This window comes from Hydra viridissima, unplaced genomic scaffold (genome assembly GCF_058129835.1).
Source record: "Hydra viridissima isolate aposymbiotic clone 2 unplaced genomic scaffold, HvirCarnegie_v1 scaffold_1, whole genome shotgun sequence".
Classification (NCBI taxonomy): Eukaryota; Metazoa; Cnidaria; class Hydrozoa; order Anthoathecata; family Hydridae; genus Hydra; species Hydra viridissima.
The window spans coordinates 22,847,070-22,863,801 of record NW_028324300.1 but is presented as its reverse complement, the minus strand read 5'-3'; the positions used below and the strand labels follow the sequence as shown (position 1 = coordinate 22,863,801).

Here is a 16,732-nt window from a genome sequence, read left to right as displayed (position 1 = left end):
ATTACTACATTGAACTACAAAGATGAGGAATTAAAGTAAAAAATATCAGCCTCTACATTTTTTGGTACAAAAGAACTCATCTTCAAGCGAATATTTTTTTGACAAGCATGCAAAACACACCCAGCTTTACATCTAAAATTTTCTCATGTATACTATCGGTCATTTTCATTTGTTGCACTTTCGTTCCAACTTTTTGGACACTTTTTGCATTTTCTTTGTTTTGTTTGAATCTCCAATGTTTGTTGCATGGATTGACTCTCCAATTCCTGGTTTTTTGCGTAGTGTTAAAATCAAGTCTTCTTTTTTTTGAAATTTGGGGTAAATTTAGCCATTCTCTTTCAGGTCATGCTAATTCTAGCATTTTTTCGCTTCGCAATGTTGACCAGGGCTGTGGAGTCGGAGTCGGAGCTCATTTTGGCTGGAGTCGGAGTCGGAGTGTATAAGTTATTATCATCGACTCGGTAGATTTACGAAGTGGAGTTACAGCTAGTGGAAGTTGTAAACAAATTTAGCGGGTTTTAGTGGTTAAAATATTTCTGATTTGTCAGCTTTGTTTATTCTAGCGGAATTAAACATGTGTTTTGAAATTGCGAAATAAGTTGCTCGTCAGTGTATTTTCTTGCTTTATTTGTTGTGTGCATCATTCTTTATTGAGACAGAGTAAGTCATTTTTAAATCAATAATTTACGTGGGTGACTCATGTTTAAATAAGGACTAGATGCTTAAGTAAACTTGATTAATAAGTGTGAAATAATTATGTAAACATTTAAAACAAATATGTAAACATCTAAAATTTTCAATTAAACAAAAAATCTTTTTATTTCAGTTTTTCTTCATAACTTTCTTACGAAACTTGTAAATTCAATTCTGAAAAAAGGATCATCATCAGCAGAAATTTTACTACAAAACCACATTTTTATGTTAAGCGCGAAAAGTTCTTATTTACGAAACTGGGGAGTCGGAGAGTGAATAAAATTTAAAATAATTTATTTAGAGTAACTCCTTTTAACTCGTGTTAAAATTTTTAACTAAAAAACAAAGAGTTTTATACGGTATGATAGAGCAAAAAAATTCTATACAAAGATAAAAATAAAAAATTCAAAATGTTTTTCCTTTTTAAAAAATAATTTCATAAAAACTAAAATTACAAAAGTTGTTCAATTTTATTTGCTTTTATTCTGCAATTTTTTTGTCTTTAATCAAGAAAAAGTCTAAAGCTTTGGGTGAAATAAAAAAAAATTGTTTTTGATAATGCTTTAACTTGAAATTTTCTGTTTTAATTGAGAAAAACTTTGTTATGTAATTCAAACTCAGCAAGATTTTACATGCTTTAGCAAGTGAATTGATACACGAGGCAAAAAGAAAGGATGTCAAGATAGTGCGCGGAAAAGTTGGACCTCACTTGTGTCAGTTTTGTAGAACGTTGAGTAAAAGAAAATCTACAGAAAGTTTAGTGAATTTAACTTTATACATTTTGTTTGCAGAAAAATTTGCTGATTATGTATTAAAAGTAATTTAAAATTATTTGAAGAAAAATAAAGTATCTTTGCGTTTAACTATAATTGATGTCAAATGCCAGAATTTACTCTTTACGGTAATAGGGTTTACACCTAAAGAAAGTTATTGTGATGATTTATAAGTGCTTCCCCTCATTTTAAACAAATATATTTGTTAGATAAATCATTTGTATATGAGACAAAAAAAGCCAAGAACCCTTCTTCTGAAATCAATGTTATCAGCTATGTATGAAGTCTTTTTTAATATCAAATCACATAAATGAACGTTATTAATCCTATTTGTAAGTTTATTTTAAATTGAATTTCATTTTAATTGGTGAAGATTTCAAAATGCTTTTGTTTTAAAAGTTGTGTTTCTTTAACTTTTTAAATCTGAGAAGTTTGATTTTTTTTCTATTCCTGCATCTATGTAATTGCACAACGAGAAAGAAACCACGTCAAGTGGAAATTGACGAAGTTTCTTTGAAATATTTTTAATATACCGTATATACTCGCGTATAAGTCGATCCAAAATCAATACAAAATCAATATTAAATGAAACATTTTTTAATCAAAAAATAAGAAATACGAAAAAAAAAATTTCTAGAAATAAATTTGTTTTTTTTCTGACCCGCATAAAAGTCGAATTGCTGTTTTAGAGTAAATATTTTGTCCAAAAGTTCTCGACTTATACGCGAGTATATACGGTAGTTTGCGGAATTCTTTTTTTAAATGTACTTGAGGTAATTTCGTAAAGTTCTGATTAAAAGCGATATTCTAATGAGAAAAGAAGACTTACAATTGCAACTTAGTATTCTCTGCGAGTAAGCTACAATCTGTAATGCTCAGGTAGAACTTTTATTGTTATTTTGTTCCGACGCAAAACAGTATAAACTTGAAAAGCTAGTTAACATCAAATTATTTTTTGAATCACTCAATATTTTTATATGATACTTATATAATAAAAGATTCGAAATTTTACAAATAGCAAATTAAAAAAAAATTTGCTGGCATAGCTTTTCAAAACTTTCTGTAAGGGATAGTGATAAGAGGTTTGCATATAAAAAAAAAAACTGCATTTTTTCGCTTCAATCTGCCTATGAAGAATTAAGACTCCAATATTTTAAACATGCCATTTTTTATGCAAAATGATGTTTTCGGATAACTTTTCAATACAGGCAAATTTAATGACTAACATGTACTAAAATAAAGTAAAAAATGATGCTCGGGTAGAAATATGATGTTTTTTTATTGTACTCATAAATTTGGAACAAAATTGATAGAAAAAAAATGCTGTCTTACGTCACCTTTGTCCCACTTTTCCCTTATATTTGAAATGTCTTTTTGTTAAAATTAATCAAATAAGAAGCCAGGTTTTCTAGCTTAAACTTCTGGGCCTGTCATTGAGGTGCAAGTGAGTAGCAGTGCAACTGTTCTTTTGAATTAACTTAGATCCTCTTCATGCTTAAGTCTGAACTGATCAAGTATATATTTAAAAAAAAGTTCTCGTGTAAAGACTGGGCTGGAGAAAGTACAGAAGATAAAACTAAAATCTTAAACTCATTGCATTGAAGATAACTTCAGCTACCAACAGAACAAAACCATGCAAATAAATAAATAAATGTATTGAATTTCAATTACTTATTTTTCTAATTGTTAATTTTGTTTTTTTCAACATTTTTTTTTAAAAACCAAAAAAGAAAAGGGAAATTATGTTTTGTTATCATTCTTCTTCTTCTTCTTCTTATTATTATTATTATTATTGCTGTTGTTGTTGTTATTATTATTATTATCATTACTATTACGTTATCTTAAAATGTTAATCATGATGTATAAAAACCCAAATTTGTAACCAGCAATTGATGTGGCTAAATTTGTAACCAGCAATTGATGTGGCTATTCTAAACAATTTATATAATATTATATTAATATTTATATAGCACTAATACCAAATTATATTGTCATAATTTTTTAGATGTGTATGTTCTAATTTGTATAATGCATATAGGGTTGAATGAAGCTTAAATAAAAATGGCTTACAAGCCATTTTTAAGTCGAATTTATATATTTTTTGCAACATTAATATGAAATATATATCAAAAATGAAAGAAAATACTAATAAATCTTTATTGTAACTTTATTTTCAACTTCTTTCCTAAATCCTTTGTCAAAAATGTCTGAGGTATCTGTTTACTTAGAATAATTAATCATTGTAAATACTATTATGGAGAATTTAAATAATTTTATAGAGAATTTAAAGATTTCATTGATACTTGTATCAATGAAATATTTAAATTTGGCTTGTAATTTGTAAAGTTGTTTAAAAAATATTTAAATTTAATACAGCACATTAAGCATAGAGCTTAATGTGCTGTATTAAAAATAAATGCTGTAAAAACAAATACAGAGCTGTATTTGTTTTTAGATTCTTTCAATTTCCTTGTCGTTTAATTACTTTGTTTTCTGTTCATGCATCTTTTATGCTTATGAATGACTATTACAGGTAGTTTCATTTCCCAAATGCAAAACAATATGAAACTGAAAAGCAAGTTAATCTCAGAATTTTTTTTTGAACCATCTATAAAAAAATTTTTGAACTAAAAGCATTAAAGTTTTTCTTCAAATTATTTTGAAACAACTTGACAATTTTATAAAAATTTTGTTTAAATGAAATTTTAAAGTTCAACATTCTATTTGTAGAACGTAATTTTTATTTAATTGAATCAGAAACCAGGTATTCTTGCTTAAGTTTGTGAGTATGCAAGTCAGTAGCAATATAATTGCTCTCCTAAATTAACTTGATCTGTCTTCTTTCATTAGTAGTAAATCTAAGAAATAGGGAGGTGAAAGACAACATAAAGACTAGAAAATCTGATTAAATTTGGCATTCCTGCAAACCCTAGAAAATTTAAAAAAAAACAAGTTAATATGGGATACAACTTAACTAATGTTATGTAAAAGAATCTTAAAGGAATCATTAGCTAGTGAAATAAGTAATGTAAACAAAACAGTTAAATGATTTAAAAATAATGTCTATATACCTTTTGTATGATGGGTCGATGAATAATTAGCGAGCAAGAAGAATAAATAAATTTTGGTGTTGGAAAAGATTTTCATGGAATTAGTTTACGTAATTTTTTTCTCTTTCAAAAAAAGTAAGCAACAGTTATTTAATGTAAACATAATGTAAGAGGTGAAAAACAAATTTAAAATGAAATGTTAGCTCAAAATCAATTACATTTTACAAATGACATAAAACTTTACTTTGAATAAAGTAAAAATTATGATAATAAATTAACTATTAATTATGGTCTTCCTTTCTTTTTTTTCTTTTTTTTTTATTGCAATAGTTTTATTCTCTGTAAAATTTCATAATTATTTTTTGAATAATTGTGTTCTTTAAGCAATAAAAATTTCAAAACAACTTATTTAATTCATTAAGTAATAAACAAATGAAATTATTGTATATTACTTTAAAGTTTTAATTGTTTTCTATTCTGATCATTTTTTTAGTGGTTAAGAAAAGTATTTCTCTTTTGCTTGGTTCGTACTTAAATTCAGTAATGATAAGTTTATAATTCTTTTAAAGTTCAACTTGATAATTTCTACAAGAATTTTTTCAGCAACTTTACGATAGACAATTACTACAGAAAATGTTTTTTGAAAAAATAATTAATTTTTTTTTTTCAAAGAATATTTAACTGTTATATTTTTCTTTTTCATTATTTAATTTGTTTTCTATGTTTATTAATGTATCTATGATTATAATACAAATTATAATTAGAATTATAATGAGAGATTTAATTAAGCTTATAATTTTACTCTTTTGTGCTTAGTTTATATTAAAGTATAACACAAATAAGAGATTTAATTATTCAAGCTTATAATTTTATTAAAAATTGATTTTACATTGATGTAAAAGCTTATCATTTTACTTATTTCCCAGTCCTCAACCTTTTTGTTGGTCTTTTAGAATTTTATATTTAACACTTAATGCTGTGGCAGATTTTTATTAATGATGTATTAAGTTTTTTTAACAATTATATTTCCATTATATTGATTTGCTGGTTGCAGTAGAATTTATTGTAGAATTAAATGTCTTAGGAATGCTGTATTATAGTTTATTGGTAAGCCTATAAATTATATTATTAATAAGAAAATACATAGTACTTTTAAAAGGGTGGGGGGACATTTTATTGAAAAAACTCAAAGCTTGAAGAAATTTGGTTGCAAAAAGTTTTAAAATTGGAACATAAAAAACTTTTTGTTTTACATTTAGGTACAAAATCTTTGGATTGAAAGGGACGTAGTATGTGCTAATCTGTATTTTTTTTAAGTATGTTTTCTCTGTAATATTTTTGAATAAACTTTTAAATTCTTTTTTCTTGTATTAGTAAAATTCTTAGACATCTCTTTTGGTGTTTTATTGTCTGCGTGAGTTTAAAATTCTTATTTATTTGAAAGGAGTTGGTTTTCAAACAAAATGGTAGCACTTTCTGTGTCAAAGTTTTTCGATTATAATGATTTTTTGTGATTTTGATTTTTCGATATTTGGTTGGAATTCAATGTATGTTGCCATAATTAAGTAGCTCTAAACAGGTTGAAAACGTTTTATTTCATTCATTTTGTATGAAATAAATATTTTTTTTGGTCTCTTGCCTTCCAAAAAAAAATTAAAGTAAAAAATCAGTTAAAGGATTAAATAATAAAACCATTATTATTTCCATGGCAAATTTTATTTTATAAAATGTTGTAAAACCGAATTTATATTAAGTTATTATTTGATTTCTTATCATTATATTGTATAACTAATTTTCTTATAAATTAAATTTTAATTACTAAAAAAAAGTATTTTGACTCAGTTGCATGCACCTGACATAAAGTTTGAAAATAAGTAATAAGTTTGTAAAGCCAGCTTTTCTTGTTCCTCTCCAAAGGACTTCTTGTCTCATGAACTGACCTCTGATATCTTCCTTAAGATATTTCTTTTCATTTAATAAATAAAATTTATATTTAATATAATAAAATTTGATACATTATTTTGACACAAAACGTCAAATTAAATGCAAAGTAATAAAGTTAATATTATGTTAACATCTTTCTTCTTTAGATGAAGATCAAAACATGATCATAAAATGGTTCTTTGAAATCCAGGCGTCAATAACTTAGGACTTGAAAAGATCAATTGATGAACGATTGATCTTTTCATGTCCTAAGTAATCGACGGACGATTGAGATACGCGATGGAAAAACTGCTCATGAAGCCTCACGTGAGAAATATTTCACGGAAAAGTTTATAGACGAAGGGATTCAAGTTGGATGAACTGATTGTTCATAAACATATTTTGTCGGAGGAAAAAAAATTTTTCTTGTTAAATGTTCGACTTACGTTGGTTGTATATTCTTAAGTAACCTATTGCAGATCGATAGATGGAGTCTTAATCATATGATTGAAGATATGTGGATAAACATCAGGAATACTTTTGTATCAAAGAATGTGTTCGAAGGTTTCCTTTCTATGTTTTTACTCGCTGAACAATGTTAAATAAATATGTAAAATATAGAAATAATACAAAAAATGTTCATGAAATATTTAGTAATTTTAAAAAGAAAAGATTTTTGAAAAATTTTCTTCTAAAACATGAAGCCTTTAAAAAGTTGTTACTAAAAATATATCAAAATTTTAATTAGAAAATAAAAAATAATGCTAGTTCTCCAAGTCGTCAATGGTTACAGTTTGAACAAAATTGTGTACTTTTAAATTTTTCTTTTGACGTCGTTGAAATTTGTAAAAAAAACAAAATTAAAATTTGAACTCTGAAAATCTTAAAATTCCAGTAAAGTTCCTGCGATTTTTTGAAAGCATTGATTGGTTGACTTTTTTTTTTTCTAGTGTGAATGACACCACAGTTGGTCAAAAAGGAGATTTCCAATTTAAAACCTTAAAATAAATTTTTGATCATTTTTAGTGCGAACTGTTTGTTGTCGAAAATAACGAAAAGCTTAATTAACTGATCCAAGAAAACCATCTATGTGGTTGAGTGATTGAGTTTAAGATCTATATGAGGATGATAGTACTCCCAGTCCAAAGATGCAAGTTTCAAAGTTTAATTACTCGGGCAACGGATAATAACGTAACAACAAAAATGTCACTTAAAAAAAATATATAAAAAAAAAGCTTTACTGAGTGGAATCAAAGTAAACAAAGTCAGGAAAAATAAACAAAATGCTCTTTTTTTTCTGCAAACCATAAAAAATTTAAGCCATTTAACCATAGAAAAACATGAAAAAGTTGAGAGATGTTAAAAACTAGTCAAGCACTTCAGTAAACTTAATTGAAATTTTGACCGGACTTTGTCAAAGAAAATTCAAATTTGCGATTAATTTCAAGAAATTCGCGATAAATTTCGAAAATTTCAGAAACGAGAAAATTTTTTTCTTCTTTTCGAGGTTTATCGAAAAGTCGGAATTAATAACTTAAGGACGTCATGAAAACATTTTCAACTTCAAATATGTAGAAAAGTTTAAACTCACTGAGAAACATGTGATGTTGTAGCATCATTGAACAATTGAGCATTTTTTAATTTAGGATCCCACCTGGATCCCACCTGAAATAATGAAAAGTTTCAATATCTGGGAGCAATATATCATATATCTGAAAGCATTATATCAAATTTCTGGGAGCAATATACATTATATATGGGAGAAATGATAAGTCAGCAGGTTTTTTTTCAAAGTTGTAACTTGTTTAACTTCTCTTATATTTAAACAAGTTATTTTTTTTTTATTTTAAGCATTTAAATTTATTTATAAAATATTATAAAACTATTCAGGCAATACCTATAAGATTCCAGTTTAATAAATCTATTAAAATGATTCAAAATAAATATTTGGTTGGTTATATAATTTAATTAGGGAGTTTAGGCAATTTTTATAGCCAATGAAAATTTTTTTTTTATTTCAAATGCATTGGATTCCTTAATATATTTTATTTTAAAAATGGTTTCAACCACTTCTGTAGCTTATTTGGTTCCAAAGATATTCGTGTTATAATATTTTCAATTCATATACATTTTATGAAATATTTCCTTAAAGTATCTCGTTAAACTTTTGGCGCCGAAAAAAAAACTTTTTTGTCTTTTTTTTTTTCTTGCGTAAAAAGTTGCGTTAACAATAAAATATCAAAAGACGCACAGTGGAGTATTTGTATGACAAAACCGCTCAAAAATATTTTATGAATTTTTTTTCGCTTTATTAGTTTAAAACACAGAGTTTTATTAAAATTAAATGTTTAATTAAAAAAATAAAATTTTTTAAAGAGTAATTTATTATTAACAAAAAGACATATTCGCTTATCAAAGCTTCATGCTGAGATCATCATATTGACTGCTTCTTTGGAAAAAGGCAACGTTTTTTTATGCCGTTTTGATCTAGAACTACTTATGTATGGGTCTGAACTCAATAGCAGCCTATTTAATACGTCTGTATTGCAGTCGATACGAGAAAACTTTCGACTAAAATTTTGTCTGTACTGCCGAAAGTGTTTGTTTCGGGCTTCAGCTGCCTCCTCGGATAACTGGCCGATAGGGAGGATTGCATGAGTTATTACTTCGGCACCATGCATCAAAACTTTATGCATGGTTGGAGACATGGGATACCAACCATACAGATTGATATACAGTTTAGCAGTTTCATGAGCAAAAGCGTCGAATTTAACAGCATCAATTTTATATCCACTTGAAATGACTTCAAGAATAACGTGTAAACCTTTTATCAAATCCAAGTTAACACCAGTTATTTGTGAAGATAATTCCGGGTTTGAAAAAAATCTTCTTGACGTATTGCCGTCATTCGTATTTCCAAACCCTGCTTTAGGTATATCTACTTGAAGCCCTAATTCTTCTTTGAAGGATGTTTATATTTTCTTCTTTGCTTCTTTGACAATTTTTTTTTCCTCGTCTGATCGAGCTTGCCACTTTTGTAAAGGTATTTTATAAGCTAAATGAAGAAGCGATTCAAAAAAGCGGATCCTTGCATGAAGAATCGAGAGTCCAAATGAGATGGTTTCCGTATTGATTGGCTCTTTTTTAATCAATTTATTAAAATCTTTCGATGTTTGTCCACAAATGTAGCACCTCATAGTTGATGTAGTATCAGTTGCAGCGTTGCACACTTTACCATCTACCATTGTAAAAAGCAAGGTATGCTTTATTTTTCCAATTTCATTGGGCAACCTTGTTTCCCTGAGATTCCTTATTTGGTTTTTTACGTGCTCTATCTCGTCCATTGTTATGTCTTTAGATTCACTAATGAAACGTATTCGAATGGGCCTGCAGAACCTTGGAGATGAGGTGACTGAGTTTTGCCATATAATTTTTTCCTGTTGGCCATCAATTTTAACAATCATTCTCAGAGGTACTAAAGAACTTTGAAAAATATTTGCATCACTGTCGGTGTTGTTTTGAAATTTTTGCTTAAATTTTGCTTGTTGCGATCCATCACAGCCCCATTTTGATATTAAAACCATATTTTTCTTTTCTTCAATTGAACACTTTTCTACAACCTCTGAGACATATTTATATAAGCGTAATGTAGTGTGGTCAAGTAATGCTTGTAGTTGAATTTCAGCTGTTGTTTCGGTTACTTGTATCGATTCCTTATTAGGGTAACATTCTTTTTTGGCTTGTTGTATTATTGAGTAGCAGGGGTAGACACTTTTGTTTCTACTTTGAATAAGTTCCCACTGTTTTCTGGTAAAATCGCCTTCTACAAACAGTGCCAGTGCCTCTTGAGGTGTTAATTTATTGACAGTTACTTTTTTAAAAGCAGAGTTAAATGCTTTTCGGTATTTCTTTGCTCTGGTAGGCGTGGCCGTAATTTCTTTAATAAATTTTGAAACATCAGTATTTCCTGAAGTGTGCTGGCTCATTCTGGCTGCATACGTCAACTCATCAACAGAGACCTGTTTGCGCAAATCCATAGTTTTTCGACGCTTGCTGCAATCACTTAGTTCTATAAATGATTTTGATGGTCGTCCAGGTTTCTGTCGAATGTTTATTGACCAATAAGGTAGCTCGATGTTTGATTTGAGCCATTGTTTATTGTTTTTTATAAAACTTTCTTGTTTATAACTTGCAGCTATCCATCTTTTCTTGAAATCACTCTTAAAGAATTTTAAAATTCTTGTTATGGTACTTTTTTGATCTATTGGATATTTCATGACTGTTATAAGGTGTTCTTCTAACAACGAAAACTTTTCATCAAATTTTTTACCTTTACAATCTTTCATTATTTCATATAACTCTCTTCTAGTGAACAACTTTTTGACTTCTGTCGAATCTACATGATAAATAATAAAATCAGTAAATACATAGTGGTGTGACCTTAATGAAAGACAAATAAGATATATATATATTTTTTGAGATTTTATAGTTTGATAGTTTAATATATTAGATACAATTTAAGATTTACGTAGTTTGGTTAAGTTTGTACAAAAATATTCAAAAATTAGACAACAAGAATTTATTTTATAGCTATTTCAAGACGTTTTACGAGATTGTGTATATTACGAAATGGTCTACACACTATTTTTGAAGCGTTAATATAAAAAGTGGCGGACGTTGGCGGATAATTTTACAAAAGTATCTGATTGTTTACAGCCTATAGTTATTGCTCGTAAAAAAATTATAACTCGACAAGACCATACTTGTTAACAAAAACATTATTACATTATAATTTTATATGAAAATTAAAACTCAAATAGTCCATCATAAAAACGCTTTATATTATGCACAATAACTACAGAAATTTAATGTAATTTTATTTTAAAATATAGGTCATACCTTCCTCTGCCATAATTAGCCGTTTATTTTTTCAAAACTGAACAATATTATAATAATAGCTGCAATAGCAAATGTCACAAATTTTTGAATTTTTTTTTCCCACGAAATTTCAAATAACAACGCCACGTTCTGAACAAAAATACGACAAAAGGAAAAATCGAGAAGAATTTTCTGTTGCATAATCTAATGAAGCAATTATCTAGCTTGAAAATAATAAAGTTAATAAGACTTTTATGCGAACTTGATTTTTTGACTTTTGAGCGGTTTTGTCATACAAATACTCCACTGTGAGACGGGGGAAATTTATAAAATCTCCACTTAGAAAACAAAAAACCCACCCTATTAGACTAACAAAAAAAAAAAAAAAAAACTGTTTGACATAAGAAATAAATAGTTGCAGAATCTATTTTTATGTGGGGACGAAAGAATTAGCTTAATTTACTTGTATATAAACAAAACTGAAACATTTAAAACTAATTAACTTTATCAATTCTAAAGCAAAACGACGTCCCCAAAAAAATTATTGTAGTGCAACCTTTTCTAAAAAAAATGACATCTGTATATACGTATATACTATTTATTTTCATGGGTGGGTTTTTATTCTTCGACACCTACATAAAATCATTTATTGCGTTTTTTGGACGAAGTTTTTCAAAAACGTACGATACATTTTTTTCCGCGATAAAATGTCACGTGACAAAACTCCCTAGTTTAATGTAAGTTATATAACCAATTGACTTTGAATACCACATGATTAAACATATATATTTTCTGCACTGGTCTCTTTCAACTCTTTCAAATTAAATAATTAACAGCTGTTTGCTATAATTGTCAAGCAGACTATCAGTAAATTTAAGTTTTTTTCGAGGATGAGATTCTTAGGCTGATACTAATGTAACACTTTTTTGAAATATCAGTCAAAGTCTGTCAGAATTTTTCAGTCAAAGTCTCTCTGAATTTGTCAGAACAAAATGTGTCATTAGACATTCTTCATTCGTGACAGATTTTAAGTGTTATAAAGAGAAAAAAAACACCGCAAATTGTTTTTACTTTTTATTTTTACATTTAAAACTTTGCAATTTTTTTTTTGAAGTAAAAATGGTTTAAAATGCAGAAACTTCATGCGGAATGTTGTTTTTATGCCAATAGAGTAACGTGCGCAGCAAGTAACTCTATTGGTTTAATACTTGATCTCTTACTGAAATAAAATATTTGAGATGAAGTTCAGAGAAAAACCAATAACTTTTCTTGTTGAGAACTTTGAATTTTTTTTTAATGAAGAAAACTTAAAAACATACGATAACATATAAATGTATATACAATAACATACGATAACATATACATGTATATACGATAACATACGATAACATATACATGTATATACAATAACATACGATAACATATACATGTATATACGATAACATACGATAACATATACATATATATTTTTTTTATTGAAAATTTTAGGCTTAAAATCAAAATTAAGTTTTTGAAAAATGATCCGTTTTAACAGAAAATCAAAGGTTAAAATGGGGCTGTTTAAAAAAATGGGGTTATTGTTTATTACATGTAAAATAACTATTAAAACAATGTTGAAATTACAGTTTACATTTTTGTGCACATGTACATCATAAACTTACACCCTAAATTTTACAACCTTTGTTACATATTTGAGATTATTCGATTTATTTAAGGATTTTTCGAAAATTTAATTTTGTGAATTCCTTTACGGATTATTTTTTTTTTACAATAACTTGTATGTTCACTTTTCTGTTTTTCGTTTTTAGAATATATATAATAAAATAAAATACCAATTCTCGGTAAAGTTAAGTATAAATTTTAAATTTAGTTTGTTTAATAGTAGTGAATAAGTATAAAAACAAGCTTTAAACTTAAATGTATAAAAACTGAACTAAAATTTTATTGATGAGATTTTAAATTTTTTTCCAAAGCTCGCACTTAAGTCTATTCAATCTTAGTTATTTTTAATTCATTTTCTCCAGGAAATTTTTCATTTTCTCCAGGAATTTGTCAAATCTATCAAATAAACTTGGATGTTTGTGATGTCTGTGTGCCACAAGGTCTCCTCGAGTCACGCCGTAGAACTTTGAAAATAAAAGATGAAGAAGTAGATGTTGTATTTCCCAAGGGTGATTGAGTTTTGCGTTTGTGTCTTGCGAACAAGACTACAAGGTTCAAATAGCAATTAAACTTTATTAGTTTTGAATATAAATTTGTGACTTTTGTATATAAATTTACGATATTTTACTAAATTTTCTGTAAATATTTTAAGAAAAATACAGTTATTTAACTTTTAACTGAAAAAGAAAACATAATTAAATATTTCTCATCCTTTGAACTAACGTAACGAAAAAGTAAACTCTCAGATCGGCCTCTTATCAAAAAACACAATAAAAAATTTGTAGTTGTCATCAATATGATTTTGAAATTTAAAAAACTTTTTTTTACTATTTCAGCTTTATTATAAATACTTTTTTTTTTGTTTATTTCTTCATCATATTTTGTTTTTTCTTGACACGAGGGTTTATAAAGCTTTTTCATAGAAGTTCAAATCTAATTGTTTGTTTTTCTCGGCGAATTTTAATCATAATAAATTTAACAGTGAAAATGCAAAATGTCTCCTTTGGACAGCTTAGTGAGCAGACATCCAAATCTTGCCATTCCAAAATGAAAAGTGTAATAAACAGGTTTGCAGTCTCGCAATACAGCAACAAACATCAGGAATGAAGCAAAAGAATTGCTGAAGTCTTCAGTCCAACGAGTTTACAAGCCATTGAACATACATCACGTGGAAAACACAAACATTGGTGAAATCTTAAGTTTAAAAAGACTTTTAAATCCATTTAACAAGGCAATAAAAAAGTATTAGTTTCAAGCGTATCTAAAGTTTTTTTATCAACTTGGAGCAGCCAAATGATGTTGACGTATAAATACAAAAATATAAATTTGGAATATGAGCAGTTATTTTTTGATAAACTTCACCTTTCTGTCAATAACTTTCAATAAAAAAATGACTTTTCGGCAGATTTTTGATGTCAATTTTCTGTAAATGTGATCCCAGATTTTTATAAAGATGAAAATAAAGTGTCCGGACGCCCCTCTTACTATTTTCATTAACTTTTTTGGGTAATCTGAGTATAACTTAAAGCTTAAATTTCTTAACTGTGGAAGTTGCAAACTATCAAAGAAAATCGTAGATTGTTTGTAACAACTCACCTGCTTTGATTTCCGATGAAAATATTATGAGTGTTTCTATATCTTACCCAAACGAATCATTGAGTAAGTACATCTTTTATTTCAAACTTTTTAAGACAAGCTTCAGTGTCTGAAGTTTAAAACCTATAACTAAATTATTGCTCAAAGTCTTTCAAGTAATAAACAAGTGACGTCATAGATGCCTGTCCTTTGGTTTCAATTTTCTCTTTTCTTGAAAAAAAAAAAAGATTAGATTTATTCTACAAATATAATTCATCACAGCTTGACGTCATTATTTGTTTAAGCTTCATGTATTTCATGTAGTTGATTAAAAATCGACCAAAATGAAAATTACTATTACTATTATGTTATTATATTTTAACATTAAATTATTATCATATTATACATTTACATAATTTTCTAAAAACAAACAACAAATATTCGAAACAAAAACTCAAAATAAACATAAAAATCTTTCCATTTTTTTTCCGCGTTTCATGTTTTAAGATAAAATTGTTTTTTCTTTTTATAATTACTTAATACTTTATTTCACAGCTAATTCTTGCATTATTTATACATTTTACATATTTGTTTGACATGTTAAAAATATTTAAACAATCAAAAGTATTTCGTATCACTTCAACTTTTTCAACTCTTCGATGTTATAAAAACTTTCTTGTATTACATTTATCTTTTACATATTTACATTTGTATTTATTTTTTATTTTAAATATTAAACATTAATCATGTTTTTTACCACAAATTTTTTAATTTTAAAGTAATTTTACCACACTTCGATTTTATAAAAATATTTTTCACGATACAAGATCCTCAATTTCCTAAAGTTCAAGCGACGAAGCCATTCATAAATGTTGTTGATGAAGCTTTTGCCGTTGTGAAGGGAAAGAATTAATTCTTCAGCAATTCGAATCCACAGGAGGAAGAGATCTTCGAACTCATTTTTTAATACAAAAGTATAATGGGTATACACCATTTATATCAATATCCAATATACACCACTTCAATCTTATTTTTTGGTAACCATCCATCGATCATCACTGGATGAAATAAGGCGACATTATGAACGTTGGTTTTGCATAAAATGAGAAGTTTTTTTCTCATCCTCAGATAAAATGTTTTTATGAACAGTTTGTTTATTCAACTTGCATCCTGCTTCAATAAATTTCTCCATGAAATATTTCTCATGTGAAATGTCATGAACAGTTTTTCCATCGCCTATTAAAATCTTCCACCATCGTTCATCGACAAATCTTTTCAAATTCTTGGTTATCGACGCCTGCACTTCAAAGAAGAATTCCATGAACATCTTTCAGTCATCGTGTTCATCTGAGGAAGAAGAATGATAATATTTTCATATTATTATTAATAGTAATTTATTTCTTATAACAAATGTTAAAGACAACCGACTTAAAAAATTTTTAAAACACAATATCTTGCTTAAAAATAAAAACAAATCAATTCAAAAATTATTTCTTACTTCTTAAATATTTATTACACAAATAAATAATTTGCGAATTACTGAATTAACCCTTTAGAGCCCACCCATAGTTAACCTGAAAAAAAATTAAAACATGTTTTTACACAGTTAAATATATATATATATATATATATATATATATATATATATATATATATATATATATATATATATATATATATATATATATATATATATATATTTAACTGTGTAAAAACATGTTTTCGGTTGCAAAATACAAAAATGTAGATCTTTTTGATTTTTTTTTTTTTTTCGACGTCTTATGTCTTGTGTTGGGTTGCTTTGGACATACGCAAATCTTTTAGCCTTTGATGATATCATAGTTTCAATGATGCAGTATTTAGATAAGGAAAATAAGTTGTTTTTTGAAAATATTTTAGATGTCTAAACTGATGGACTTAGATCATTTCGTGTTAACTAAATATAGACATAGATCATTTCGGTCATTTTTTATTTTTAAAACGTTCACTTTTTATATTTTATTAAATATTTTTATATTATATTAAATATTTTTATATCATATTAAATTTTTTTTTAGAATATGGTTAATCTGACGTTTCTTTTCTGATAGAAACTTATTGAATAAAACTGTAATTTTTATTATGAAAATGGGATAGTTTTTTTTTATTTCACAAAAAATTTTGGCAGATGAATCACTT

At 26.9% G+C, this 16,732-nt stretch overlaps 1 protein-coding gene and 1 long non-coding RNA gene across 7 annotated transcripts; one reads left to right on the top strand and one right to left on the bottom strand.

Annotated features, from left to right (window-relative positions):
* The first annotated feature begins 209 nt into the window (after window positions 1–209).
* LOC149893961 (uncharacterized) lies at window positions 210–7,086 on the top strand. 2 transcript variants are annotated; one of them, XR_016449142.1, is made up of 4 exons: window positions 210–2,000; window positions 2,208–2,345; window positions 5,776–5,832; window positions 6,607–7,086. It is a non-coding gene; the product is annotated as an uncharacterized LOC149893961 (long non-coding RNA). The 2 variants fall into 2 exon arrangements; XR_016449141.1 differs by lacking the exons at window positions 5,776–5,832; window positions 6,607–7,086 and having other exon boundaries at window positions 2,208–3,200.
* Window positions 7,087–8,443: 1,357 nt separating this feature from the next.
* Window positions 8,444–14,782, bottom strand: LOC149893960 (uncharacterized). Of its 5 annotated transcripts, none has more exons than XM_090076574.1 (3): window positions 14,576–14,782; window positions 10,770–10,835; window positions 8,626–10,659 (listed from the first exon to the last, which is right to left on the bottom strand). In XM_090076574.1, exon 3 carries the CDS (start codon window positions 10,474–10,476, stop codon window positions 9,412–9,414), a length of 1,065 nt encoding a protein of 354 aa, XP_089932700.1. In that variant the 5' UTR covers window positions 10,477–10,659; window positions 10,770–10,835; window positions 14,576–14,782; the 3' UTR covers window positions 8,626–9,411. The 5 variants fall into 5 exon arrangements, 4 of the variants coding, with proteins under 4 accessions (XP_089932698.1, XP_089932700.1, XP_089932699.1 ...); XM_090076573.1 differs by lacking the exon at window positions 14,576–14,782 and adding an exon at window positions 11,339–11,507 and having other exon boundaries at window positions 8,806–10,659; XM_090076572.1 differs by having other exon boundaries at window positions 8,444–10,835.
* Between the last annotated feature and the right edge of the window lie 1,950 nt (window positions 14,783–16,732).